Source organism: Ictidomys tridecemlineatus, chromosome 10, assembly GCF_052094955.1.
Source record: "Ictidomys tridecemlineatus isolate mIctTri1 chromosome 10, mIctTri1.hap1, whole genome shotgun sequence".
Classification (NCBI taxonomy): Eukaryota; Metazoa; Chordata; class Mammalia; order Rodentia; family Sciuridae; genus Ictidomys; species Ictidomys tridecemlineatus.
Window position 1 is genome coordinate 83504076 of NC_135486.1, and position 14509 is coordinate 83518584.

General features: G+C 36.3%; 1 protein-coding gene across 1 annotated transcript in view; it reads right to left on the minus strand.

Moving 5' to 3' along the window:
• The window catches only part of Malrd1 (MAM and LDL receptor class A domain containing 1), a 610752-nt gene that overhangs the window by 19526 nt on the left and 576717 nt on the right, over positions 1-14509 (minus strand). The window contains exons 37-38 of the mRNA XM_078024684.1: positions 13476-13555; positions 13247-13343 (exon numbers count right to left, since the gene is read on the minus strand). Of these exons, the coding sequence (XP_077880810.1) occupies positions 13247-13343; positions 13476-13555 (177 nt within the window). The remainder of the gene's footprint in view (positions 1-13246; positions 13344-13475; positions 13556-14509) is intronic.

Sequence of the window (14509 nt, forward strand, 5' to 3'; positions counted from 1 at the left end):
ATTTTTAAACTATTTAAAATAATAAAATAAATTATAAGCACACAAGAATACAATTAGAATTTTTATACAGATTTCTTAAAAATTATTATTTTTTAAGGACTATAGCTCAGTGGTAGAACACTTGCCTAACATGTATGAGGCCCTGGGTTCCATCCAAGAAATTGCTTAACAACCAAAGCAAAGCTCTCCCTGTTGAATTTGCAGTTGATAGTTTAACATTTTTTATATCTGTCTTATGTTTTATTTCCTACTAACTACACTATTCTCTATCATAGTCTGTGCCATTACATGCATTCCATTTTCCTGATACGTTCTTCCTTAGTTGTGCGGTAGATTGCAATCTACCTGGGTGATAACAGCATCTCCCCACTAAGTCCCTCCTCAAACATCCTGTCTGATTACCTTTACCTCAAAAACACAGTAGCCCTCTTTTTTCCCTGTGCTTTCTGTGAAAAGACTCTCTGCAGTTGGCATATGCTTACTGCAGCAGAGGATGACTTGCTTTTATATATACCTCCTTCACTAGATGCAAAAACTTCTATCTATTTTTATATTAGCAGCCAGCATGGTGACTTTAGATGCTTAATAAACATTTTCTAACAAGTGCACGAATTTATTGCTAGTTTCTAATCTATATGTTTCTTCTTCTTCTTCTTCTTCTTTTTTTTTTTCAAAGACAAAAGCAAGCTGGTTTTGAAGGGCTATTGTCATTCTCTCCTTTGATTCATTAGTGAGCTTGGAATTCCAACACAGTAAACAGAATCTGAAATTGTAGGCTTGTCCCTGAGGATTCTTTTAAGGAAAAATGGTGTGACTGAAGATTTGAAAACCAAAAGAGTCTTTCTGGAGAATAACAAAGCAGATATTGAAGAAAAATTAAGAAACCAATCTCCTTCAATCTCTAGTCTCTAGCAACATTAATAAATCATAACATTTAGAATTCTGGATCTCTAGTTAAAGGTGCTAAGTATATTTGCTATATGCTATGATGAAACTATAATGATTGACTGCCTAATAAAACACCTCGCTTACCTTTACTGCCTTCCTGGATTTTATTTAAACAGGTTGCCTCTTCAGAGGAGCACTTGATTCTCCTACAACACATTCATCTACTCTGATTGCTCGAACATGAAGAAACAAATGCAACCTACAAATATGTCAGGGGCTGGAATGTTGTGTTCTTGCTATGTAAGATTTATAGCAACAGAAGGAAGACGTTAAAAAGTGCCTTTACTCCTGTCTCATCTCTGCCAGAGATACTCTACTGGCAAAGTAACAACAATGAAATGATTATCTTTAAGCCAAATAATTAGAATATGGAGCTGTTAGAAAGTCATCTTTACATTTTCAACATAGACACTATTCCTTAGACTCTCTGGAGTTTATGTCCAATGACAATAGATTCAGAATAAGATACTTAGCAATAGCAACACACAAATACATTTCCACACATCAATAAAGTTTACATTAAATCATACTTGTGTTCCTGAGACATAAAATGAGAAATCATTTTGAGTCCATGTGAAATTTTTTTCTTTTTTCTTTTTGTAAATAGTACTTTACTTTCTTGAAAAGAGTTAATCATAAAGTCATTTATAAATGGCTTTTCTAGAAAAATAGAACAAGAATAGTAACATTTCTTTAAGTAGAATTTGCAATTAAGTTGTCAGATATGAGGCTGCTTTTAAGAGACTCCAGAAAAAAAAAAAAAAAACCTCACATACATGACCATAAATGAAACAGTGAGGACTATATGGAACACACTGAATACATTCATTTAATAAATTAAATTTCTTATCTAAAATGTCCAGATATTTTTTTGTGCTCTGTTCTTTCTGTAGATTATGAATAGATACACTTAGAGGTTTTTTTGTATTCCTTCCTATCCCTCATTAAAAGTCTAGGATTTACAATCCCAATCATGGACTAAAATTTAGCTCATCATAGAGCCCAGTAACAATGCTGCCAAGGGGCATACAGGTAGGTATCATCTGTCATTTCTTTAGCTTTCCTTTGATCATCCACATAATAGGAAGATCACTCAACTTTGAAGAAAATTCTTCACTATACCCAACAAGGACATCCAATTTTTTAAAATTATCTGCCAGATTCTTGTATGAATAAATTCTGGAGCATTAAGGGAAAGTAAAGTATTGCCTTTGGAATATAAAATGTTTATTTGGGTTCCAATACTCAAGTGTAGACAGGCTGAGAAATCAAATTTTAACAAATATTTACTGAGATGAATTCCTCTCTGCCATTTGTGGAGCTTAGGGATATAAATATGAATAGGACAAGGATTTGCCATCAAGATGCTCACAATCTGTTATGGGAGAAACTAAACCAAAAGTCAATGAGCTGGATGAAAACCAAGCTTGAGAACAAAGTGCTCAGGAAGCTCCGAGGTAGGAGTGGTTAATTCTTCCCATGGTGACTTGGAAAGGATGGCAGAGGTTACCTGTTTTGAACATGGTCTTTGTGGAAGTATTCCCTTTTTATGTTTTGTTTTTCAGGTAAAGAAAAAGAGTAAACCTAGAATTTCTGGAAATTTTGTTCTATCCCCTTTTGATCAATAAATCCTGTGTGTTCACGATTCATCTGGAAAGGTGGCAGTTGGTATCACAAATTCTACATCTTGGACCTGTTCAGCCCATGGAGCCTGAATCCAAGACTTTGATGTATTATTTTTCAAGTCTTCAGATCCTACCCACTGATTTTTCATTTGCCCTGTGTGTTATTTATGAAACACTCACCATATGTTAAGCAAGGTGCAAGACAAAACAAACAATGCTATCCTTGATTTGTCCGAAGATTTATCAGCAAGTAGAATTACAACCAAGTCTCAGACATTGTTAATCATCAGTCAGTCATGTGGGAAAGACCATCATGCAGATAGATTTGTCAAGTGGCTCATCTAATCTTAAATTTTAAGTTAGACACCCTTAAAAAAATTAAGCATTAACTTGCAGAATTGTGGTATAGAGATAACAGTAGGATACTACTCAGTGAAATTAAAGGTATTCTAATAGTTGAAAGGTTTAATGCAGTAACATTATAAGCAAGGAATATTTAGGCCCCCAAAGAACTGAGCACAATATTCTATTGCAAACAGGAAGTTTCAAAACTGGAGGGAAAAACTTTAAAATAAATTGATTTATCATTTCTCATATGTAACAAACATAACACTAGTTATATAAAAGGTTAAAATAGGCAACACAAACATTTTAATTATATCGTTGCATTTTTGTAATAAAGGTATGACTGAAAAAAATTTATAAGTGGCCTATAAAATCTATTATTTCATGAATATTTTTTGCTTATGAAATGATAAAATTAAGTCTGTTAGAAAAATAATTATTTAAAAAAATTCACTTATAACCTAAATTTTAGGACTAGCCTAAATATGAAAGAAGTCTTGGGGAAAACTGGCTTAGTCCAGTTTCATCATTTGATACATAAGGAAGTGTAGGATATAAAATTTATTTCTCTATTACCCAAACCTATTCCTGAGTTTTGGGGTCTCAGCATTATCAACCATGCAAGTGTAAAACCCTGGAATCATCACAAATACTTGCTTTTTTTCTGACCTCCTTAATTGGCAGTCCCCACTTTGCCAGGTTTAGTCATCTCTCATTCGAATCTCAGGAACAGGCTGGTGTCCTTAGATTGACAATCTTTCTCTTCATATTTTCTAATCTATTTTTAATACTCTGCTTTCCTTTTTAAAAAACCAAGATATATTTTGTCATTCTTTTACTTAAGACACTTTCCTGGATCGTATTAGACAGCGTCCAAGTGGGAAATTGCTTACACACAAATTGGAAAATTTGAGGAGTGTTTGATAAACTGTCAGTTTACAAGGACATGACCAGAATAGAGAGGAATTATAAAGAATGGTGAAATACATGGAGCAGGTAACATCAGACTTGTCACCACTTTAAGCTAGAAGAAGAAATAAAAAAAGAAGAAATGGAACTAGGATAAGACAGAGTAGAATCTACTGACAGACTTGTCATTTTAAGCAGCCATTTGCAGGGAGGCAGTGAGGAACACCCAGCTCTTCCTCTCTTTCCTTTCCCAGCATGCTCTGCTTAGGCCAAATACAACAAAGCCAGATAACAAGAAGGCTTTTTAGTGGAATTCATAAAGGCCAGCCTCCTGATATATAACCCTTGCCCCTATCCATTCTGTTTTGAAAGATGGATTTGTTAGGGCAGACAGAAGATAATCCTTGGCCTTTTGTTTCTTTATTTAAAAAACAAACTGAAATCTCTCTAGTGGGAATTTCAAATCCTTAACAATCTCTCTACAATATACTTTTCTAAGAGTAATCTACTTGATTTCCTTCTCATACTCTGCAGCTATGTGTACGATTTTTGAAGTCACAGCGTTTCGTGTTTTCTTTTGTGTTTTTGGATCCCCCTTTATTCATCTTCAGGTTTCTTCATCCTTCAAATTGCTGAGTACAGATACCATCCTCTTTTTATAAACTTGAATGCATCCATCTCAATTGCTGCATCCCACCAAGGCCTTTAGGTAATATATCAAGTCCTGTCCTGGGTGCCTCTCATTTCACCTCTGAATATAAGTTCTATCTTCATCAACTCTTTGAACAAAAAATAAAATGTTTTATGAGTAGAAGATTGTTTTATGAGTAGAAGATTGTTTTATGAGTATGGGAATATTTTCTTTGAGGTTTCTCTCTGGCTCTTTTTTTCTATCACTACAGAACAAGAAAACAAGGGTGGGGATTAAGGGGAAATTATCAGAGAGTAGGTTGCTTAGGGCTTCTCTTTAACATAGGAAAGAAGAAAAAGAGAAAAGAAGGGAGGGAGGGAGAAAGAAGAGAAATAGGAACAACACTGGTGGTCCAACACTCCTTTGAAGGGTAAGATTTGAAAGCCCTGCTCTCAATTTCTTTTTTCTGGCTCTAAGTTAACATTTAGCAGAGTTGGCAGAGTGTGGCCAATATACACAGAGGGGAATGGGATCTGGGAGTTCAGTTTGTGGATCTCAAACTGTGAGAACAGCTGTATTTCTTGTGGGTGAATGCATGTGTGGATGTGTGGAGAGAGCACAGGTTTTGTATGCATTACAACACCACCTTGACCATTGTGCTAGTGGAATTCCAGTTTGTTAAAGCTAAGTATTCATTTCTGGGACCAGGCCAAGCTCACTAGTGACACTCTCTCTTAAAAAGCAGCTGAATACCTTGAGGCACCGAATAAGCAAGGTTTTGATTTTTTGCTAAGAATAAATATTCATTGCTGGGCCCAAGTTAGGCCTATCCAGGGATCTCACACTTGAGTAGCAGCTAAACTTCTGCCTTCAAAGATTCACATTATCATACTAATTCTTGCAGACAGAATTTAATATTATGGACATGGATATTTTATTTAGGGACCACGTGCCACTCATTTAAAAATCTCAAAGAATAATCTGTACTCTCCATTGGGATATAGGCAGCAGGTCCAGGATTTGGAATTCTAATCTTCTCTCCTTCTTTTCTTATCAAATATATAAACAACCATAATTTTCTTTCATTCTTTCCTGTCATGTTATCCTGTAGGATTTTTGTCTACATTTCTATCATTGAACTCATCAGAATCAAACATATTAGAATTGAGTATAAGCCAGAAAGTGGTGATATTAATGAATACATCTTTGTACTCTCTGAAGACCAGCACAAAAGAAAAAATAAATAAATAAATGCTTGTGCAATTGAATTAAGAGACCTGCCCAAGATTACATGCACAGCTTATAATCGCCTACCCAAGAATCCTTCCAATGTGGTACATACTTACTATTATACACTAAATGTATACATTGATGGTATTAGGAGATGGGGCTTCTTTGAGGTAACTAGGTTTACATAAGACCATGAGACAAAGCCCTCATAATGAGATTGGTAAGAAGAGGAAGGCATATCTGCTTTTACTGTCTGCCCTGTGAGGACACAGCAAGAAAAGAACCTACAAGCCAGAAAGAGAGGCCTCCTCAAGAATTAAATCTCTACCTAGATCTAGAATTTTTCAGCCTTCAAAACTGTGAAAAATTAATGTCTGTTGTTTAAGCCATCCAGTCTGTGGTATTTTGTTACAGTAGCCTGAGCTTATTTAAATTCTGTGAAATTGTTTAGAAAAATTTCAGGTCTAAATCTTTCAAATAGTTATTCATATAGACATATTTATATCTTAGTATAGCTAAATATGTTTCTTCATTTTTAACTTTTATTATTTATTAAGTTAGCATAATATTTCAGCAGCCTATGCCCCAATGCAGGGTAATGAACAGTTATTTATTGCAAATTTTCCCCAGGCAAAGACGATAAAGTCCAAAATAAGAAAGTAGCAGTTATAATTTACTCAAAAGAAGAATAAATAGTTCACTATTTGTATCCTTTAATGTTGGGTCTAGATTTGATGATCACGTATCTTTTCTCTTACTATGAGCAACTTTTAAGATTTCCATATTGGATGAGTCCCTAAAGTGTCATGAATAAAATTCCAGTGCACTTTGGGCCAGATAATATAGTAGATACCTTTCAGATATCTTTCATAATGATCTTATTGGCCCATTTGTACCACTACAGGGCCTTGAAATGGTCTTCCTGAGCCATGTGTGTGTTATTGATCCTGTCCCATATTTTACCCACATGTGCTTTTTTCTACAAATAGGAATTCTACCCAAGTTGGCTAATCAGAAGGTTTTCCTTTGGAATATGGAACGTGGACAATAAGAGAAAGTGATCATCATTCTAAAGGTCTGGAAAGATAACGAGTGACTACTATTATCCTTTAGTGAATATCATTTTGTTCTATGGACTGAAGTAGAGGAAATATACCTGCAGAGAGAATCACAAAGCAGACCAGTAAAATGAAGCAGAGGAGAGAGGCACAAGAAAAACTGAACTGTCCATGTCTTCCTGAGGCCCCCCAACTCATTCATCCTTACCCTTGAGCTCTATGAAGCATCCTGTGTCTTTCCACTAAATTCTTTATTTTGATTAAGACAGGTGGAGTTGTTTTCTTTTTCCTGTAATCAAAGTGGCAAGTCGCTAAAAGAAGGCTAATGAAAAGCTTAATAAAATTCAGGAAATCAAACCTCTAACAGCAATTTTGAAAGGCTTGTTCCTGTGCCTAGTATTGCCTAAGCATACAATCTCCATACTATGTTCTTGAAAAAATTAATTAAAAATTTTCTTTCAAGTTACTGAAGGATCTCTTGTGATACAGATTTTTTTTTTTTTGGTACTAGGTGTTGAACTCAGTGGCACTTAACCATTACATACATCTCCAGCTCTTTATTTTTTGAGACAGTGTCTCACTAAGTTGTTTAGGGCCTTGCCAAGTTTCTAAGGCTGGCTCTGAACTAGCAATCCTCCTGCCTCAGCTTCCCAAGCCACTGGAATTAAAGGAGTGCACCACCACACCCACATGCTACAGATTCTTTTCGTAAAATTTAATCAAAAAATATTTTAGTTAAAGTTTATTTTGAGAGGGTGATCATTTCTTGCTCACATAATTCTTAAATCTTTAGGTTTGGGCATTATTTTCAATTTGAACCATTGTTATTTTGCTTAACCATTGCTTGGTCAAACATTTCATACAACTTTAGGAAAAAGAGACTTGTTTGGAAATTTGATGTGTAACAACTGTATTTGAATGTAATCAGTGAGTACAGACAATGGCTTTTGGTGATGCTGAGAAGTATAAATAATTCTCAGTAATGTACAGTTAATCATTAGTAATCACACATTGGGTACTAATTATGCATACAATGCTAAGGTACTAGGGATAGGAAGATAAGGACTAACAAGGAAACAGCTAAGTTGACTATATGATAAGTGTTGTAAGCTATTGTTGGAAACAATGTTTTCAGTAACTAATCATGACAGGATGGCAAAAAAAAAAAATACCCCCATGATTCAGAACATACAACTACATGGCAGAGGATTTGAAAATTCACGTGTTTTGGGGAATGTGAGATTTTTCTCAAGAGCAGGGTGCAGAAGGGTGAAAATAGTAAAATTAAACTTGGTTAGTGGTCCTTGAACTTTGTCATATAAGTGCTCCATAAAATAAGTTTTCAAAACCATGCATCCCCTTTTGCATTTTAAAGTTATTGTCTAACATTCATAGATTTTTACATTTCTAAAATATTTGATATTACAAAAATTCTTCAAATACACTTTTATTTTTTTTATTTTTGATATTTATGAAATTGTGAAAACTTAGATTGAACTTCTTAAAATTCCAGAAATTATCATGAGGCTATCTGACATAAATGACAAAGCCAGTCCTGTTTATCTATCCAGTTGTTTCTGTTGATTGTGATTTCTAATTCTAAGTGGAGGGTTGGTTGGGAGGGTGACAAGAGAGACGGAGAATAGAAAAGAAAGCAAAGCAGAGCCGAGGAAAGAGGAGCCTAGAGAACAGAACAACTCTGCAGAAGTTGATCTCTTGCTCCCCTTTCACTACTGCTTATCTCAAATCTCAGTCTCTGGGGTGGATGCATTCTCGGGTTATTCTTCTGTTTTCCCCACCAGGGAATATTTCTTTCCCATAAATTATTTATTTTAGTAAGATTCATGATGGTACTTCAGGAGGACACCAGAGAAAAACTGAAATGAGAAAAGAGATGGGCAGGCCAGATGCACCTTCCTAACTTAGATTCCTTCTGAAAGGGAATGCATGAAATCTGACCATATGCAAGCCTGTCTGTACCACAGACCCTTGAATAGCCTCTGAAGCCCCAGAGTAGGCATCCTCCCTGCTGAAGAAGACCCTGGAGAGGTATTGGTGAAGGCTCTGGTTTTGCTCTGCCTGTACTGGTTCCAGGCTGGTCTGTTTCTTTTGTGGGAATCCCCTCTCTTCGGTCCCCAGAGGAAGAACTTCATTATTACCTCGGGGAAGGGTGTGGAGTGGGTCAACAAGACTGAGGATACAGTTTTGTGTGATATTTGACTTTGGTAATCATGGGGAATCAAAACTTTTGTTTTGAGATTTTTGGAAATCAGAGAGACAAAATAAATACTAGAGAAACAGAAGAGAACAGGGAGGTAAATAAGAGGATCAGAGACAGAGATGCTATTTTGGATCTCATCTGCTTCTATTATGTAGTAGAGCCCAAAACTGGGGTTAACCAATTGAGAGATCTCAAGAAAGAATTTTAAAACTTTAAATGACTTCTATTTTGTTGTTATTAATTGTTTGTTGCCATTCATCTCCATATTCTATCAGTTGCCTTCCTTCTTGGCCCAGTTATTTTTAGGGTCACTCTAAATGATGGACACTTAATCCAATCCACTTTAAAGCTGTAAAATAATATCAGGTTCCATTCTCTATTTGTCTCCTGTCCTTTCACTCTAGACTCGAACTTAGACCAGGGCTACTGCTTGAAGTAGTAAGGAAGAGGTGAATTCCACTATTATGTATATCTGCAAAGCACCAATTTTTAAAAAAATGAATAAATAGAAAGAAGATCTGCAGAATAGAGAAAGGGGGATAGGAGAAGAGGCAGAAAAAAGGAAACCCTGAGGACTGAAATGGAGCAAATTAAATTCCATGCATGTATGACTATGTCAAAATGAACCCCACTATTACGTACAACTCTAATGCACTAATAAAAAAATTAAAAACAAAAAGACAGTGGTGTCTGCCTTCAGCCCAGCCCTATTCTAATACCCTTTCCAGGGATATCACTTCATGGGAACTGGCAGCTGTCTGGACAACCTACAACTCCAATTTATCTCTGTTCTTTTTGCAACTTCAAATGGACCAACGGAAGCGTCCCATCTTCTGAGAGTTGTGCAAAACTGAGTTACAGTATGATTTCCCACTCTCCCTCATCACCATTCTTCCTAGGTACATTATAACCTTGTCATTCTCAGCCTACCTGGTGCAGGACACTCTATTGGCCATCCCCTTTCAAAGTTTTAAACTGAAAGTTGTGTTTATGTCCATCTGCTGAGGGTACACATGTCAAAAACTCTTGCAGGCCTTGAAAGCAGATTTTCCATGTTTTTTTTTTTTTCTTCCTAGACACAACCAATTTTGCCTATTAATTCTCTTAGAGGCCATCCATCCTTTAGCTTTGGGTAGTATAGCTGCTGGTATCTTCCTCTCCTTTTCCATTTCTCACCCTGAGAAAGAGGTAAAAACTCCTCACCACAAATACTGCCTTACTTCCATGACCATGACTTCAGGAACCCATTTTCTCCCTTTTTTTCTACTTCTCTCTTTAGACTGGAGAGATGAGAGACTGAAGGCCATCAGTGGAGATGGTTCCGCTTCCTTTAGTAAGCCTTAGCAAGTGTGTCTTACCCCAGTTATTGGTAGTTTGGGCAGTCCACTGGAATGTATGGTCCTTGGAGGCTCTTATTTAATGGGTGTGGCTGATTTCAGTTCAATTTCTGTGACACTTGTGACTTCTTTTCAGACTAGAGTTCTGGTCAGATGATAAGCTCAGCTATATTTCAGCTTTTCATTTCAAATAATGATCAAATAATGACTTCAAAGGTAGGCTTCAGGATATGGAAATGATGGACACTAACCTCATGCATGTTAGAGAAAAATTATATAGAAAAGGTTTAGCAAATGGTTGAAAGCATGGTATGGAATCTGGAATTCAGGAAAGAATGTTAGTAAGAGAAAGAGGACTTAAATCCATTCACATTCAGATGGCATTGGAAACCCTGGAAGTGAAACATCCTCCATGAAGAATGTACAGATCTTCCCAGGGAAGGGAAGCGGATATAGATAAAGCTGGGAGTGTGTCAATAGGTGATGGGAAGAAGGGGAAACGAAGGACAGGCAGGTGACAGAAGGAAAATTAAGGTAAGATGGATAAAGAAATAGGGAAAGGGAAAAGAGAAATAAAGTTTAGCCAAGAAAGGGGGTGAAGAGCAACGAAGAGAAAGCAAGCAAATGAATGAAAGAAACAGACAAGAGAGGAAGGTGACTTTGTCAGCCTGTGGCATCGTGCTGCTGCCATTTGCTGGGAACCTCTCTCGATAGCCTCCAATATAGGTTTCTAATACAAATTTGGAGGAGTGAAATTTAGGACTCCTTCCAAGTACTCTTGCTGCTTGTTGGATATGACAACTTGTTTATGTATTGGGATGATTAACTTTATGTGTCAGCCTCGTCAGGCAATGGCACCTTGCCCGGTTGTTTTGTCAAACACCCGTCTAGATGCTGCTATGAAGGTGCTTTTTTTTAAAATTTCTTCTTTTTTTTTTTTTTGATGTGCTAAACATTTACAGTTGACTGAACAAAATCAACTGATTGTAAATGTTCTCATAAAGCAACTTACTTCTTTACTCACCCACAACTTGGGTGGGCCTCAATAACAGAGACTGAAATTTCCTGGAGAAGAAAGAATTCTGCCTCAAGAAAACACAGAAACCCTGCCCGGTTTCCAGCCTGCAGGTTTGCCCTGCAGATTTGGGATTCCAGGCTGCACCACAACTCTTGAATTTCCTGTCCTACTGGGTTCCTGCTTGCCAGGTCTCACAACTGCAAGACGTAGTTCCTTAAAATAAGTCAGTATCTCCCTCTTCCTATATTGGAAAAGATAAATAAATGATATCTATCTATCTATCTATCTATCTATCTATCTTTGGATTCTGGAGAATCCCAACTAATAAACAAGTATAATCTAGCACACAAGCAGTATTTCACGTGTGTCTATTTCTCCCACTAGATTAAAAACTTTTTAAAGTTCAGATTGCTTCTCACTCATGTTTATCTTTACATTGCCTGACATATTTTAGCCACATAAACATGTAAAATACTTTAAAATTAACACATGTCACAAGCCGTCGCTGGGCTGTGTGTGGACTGTTGTGCATAGTAGCCTCCTGAGGGGCTAAGTCCGGCATTGGGAACACCCCATGGCACTCCCCACAGGAACTGAGGCAGGTGAACTTCCCCCTCAAGCTCTGCCAAAGGTCTCACTCAGCACTTGACATGGGCGTGACCTGCCAAGATGTCAATCAACCTAAGGATTGCAAGAATCACAAAACAAGACTTTGCCCTTGAAACCTTATCCCTGCCTTTGATGAACCCCCTTCAATAAATCACAGGAGCCATCTTTTGTCTGTCTAGTTCCAGTGCCCATGTGGACTAGATCTATCAGGGGTTTCGTGTTTGTAAATATTTTTGAGTGTGGCTTTGTTATTTACTAATTATTTGAGACTGTAAGTCTTAGGGTAGCTTAGATTATCCTGGGAAGGAAGAAGGACCCCTTAATGAAACACTGGCCACAGTGTCCCCCAACCCCCCACCCCATACAGATTTTCTTAATGGTAATAGATTATTAATGTTAGATCTTTCTTGGAAAGGGACACCATACTTCTGTAATAACTTTCCTTAATTCATGATATCAAGATGCATGTATGCTCATTAACATGATTTCAAGCTGAAGATCTCAGGAAATTACCAGGTGGGACCTACAAGTTGACACCAGGAAAATGATTGATTGACATGGCAATGTTGCAGTAGGTATACATCTCTGACCACAAACTCAGGTGTGTAGGAGGTGATGCATTTTTTAATTACTTAAAGTTTTATGCAATCTTATTGTGAGCCCTTATCTTGCTATATTTACGGGGAAGTCAATTATTTGACTTTGGGGGTGAATTGTAACCTTTATTAGTGATGAGAAGATGGGTGATGGGTAGAAAGCTTTGGATTTTAAATATCTCTGTAGATTGTAAAGGGCTTCTGAGTTTTATGCATGAGCCCAGGATGCAGATTTCCTTCAGACACAACTGTTCTTAGCCTCTTCTTTGTGTATTGCTCGTGCCATGGGAGTCTTGGCTTAAAACATCAGTGCTGAGAAGCCAACTGAGACCAGCCATCCTGTATAAGCCAAGAAAGGGTCATCACTGTGGTCCTGCTGCCTTCCTCAGGTACTACCAGGAGGGTGTATACAGCTCCTGATCTGTTTTCAGTCTGTGAACAATGTTATAGTCTCTCCCTCTCCCTCCACCCCCTTTGGTGTCTTCAAAAAGGCTCCTACATAATCTGAAATGTAAACTTAAGGCTTTTTACTAAAAGAAATAAGAGTGATCATTATTAGGTAGCTCTTGTTTCTGCCCAGAAAAATAAACCTGTGAATTATGGAAACATAGGAATTCCATGCATGTAAAATAGGATAAAAAGAAAATATAGCCAATGAAATATTTCAGAAAATTCTTCAGTTACTTATACTTTATTGAACAATTAAAGGGATCACTTACCTGACTGGTCCTTTTCTGTTTGCAAGACAACATAAGATAGCAACTATAACATGAGTCACCAGGAATGCCAATCCAATACCCAGAAGCGTCCATATGTCTGGAAATTCAAATAGTTGAAAAATATATATATATATATATATATATATATATATATATATATATATATATATATAGTGAAAAACATTAAAGACCCCAAATCAAGCCATTTTTTAGTCATCATGTCACCTACTGTTCTGACTGTACATGACATCTAAGGTAGGAGGGTAGAACTTGATGTGGCATCGATTTCCCTTCCATCCTTGTCCACATCTGGAAATGAGATAAAATAGAATAGTTGAAAATAAACAACAACAAAATAGTGGAAACCGTTGAGGAGAATTGTCATGGGATAAAATGATGAAAGTCAATAAACAATGAGATGCCAGAAATATGGGTAACTTTGATAAGGAACCAAAGTAATAAGCCAAAAGAAAACAAAATTAAATTTTATTATTTCATATTATGGTAAGGGATGATTTAAAAAATATCTATCCCTTTCTTGACTTTATCAGATAAAAACCTGGTTTCCACATCTTACATTTTTTTTTCTTTGGTCTTTATTTTCAAGTATTGACTCATTCTTTACCAGTATCATTTTCTTAATCATCAATCAACTCAAAGCTATCATTTTTCAATTGTGAACAGATTTAAGTTCTTACAGATAACCAATAGAGCATATTCAAGTTGTAGATTAACATAAATATAAACCAGAACATATATTTTTTTTCTCACAACATAGGGATGAATCCTCTAGTACCTACGTTTGGAATGAAGTTAATAATCTTATTCAATGTTTTTTTTAAAAAAAGCCAGACCTCACCACCAGGATTTCAATACCTTTGCTTTATTTATAGATATAAATGATGAAATGTGTAATATTGATATCGATGGTCCTCAGAAAGTTCAGAATTAGAGACTAGCTTGTGCCTTTGAGGGACATGAGGTTCATTATTTCTAAGTGGTAAATGTGTCCAATTTTTTTCTGGCAGCATATGCTTGCATATGTGTGTGAAAGTTTCCATACACATGCTTGCTTATCAGAAATAACAGGATACAAATCAAGGTGAGTCTGGTGGAATTTCCTTCCAAGTTCAGAGTGCATGCTAAAAAATAGGATTTAAAAAATAGCTTTTGAATGTGTGTATTTAAGAGATGTGTGCTAGTAGCAATGCTTATTCAGCACAGGCTTATTTTTTCCCCTCAATCTTTCTTTTAAATATGAAA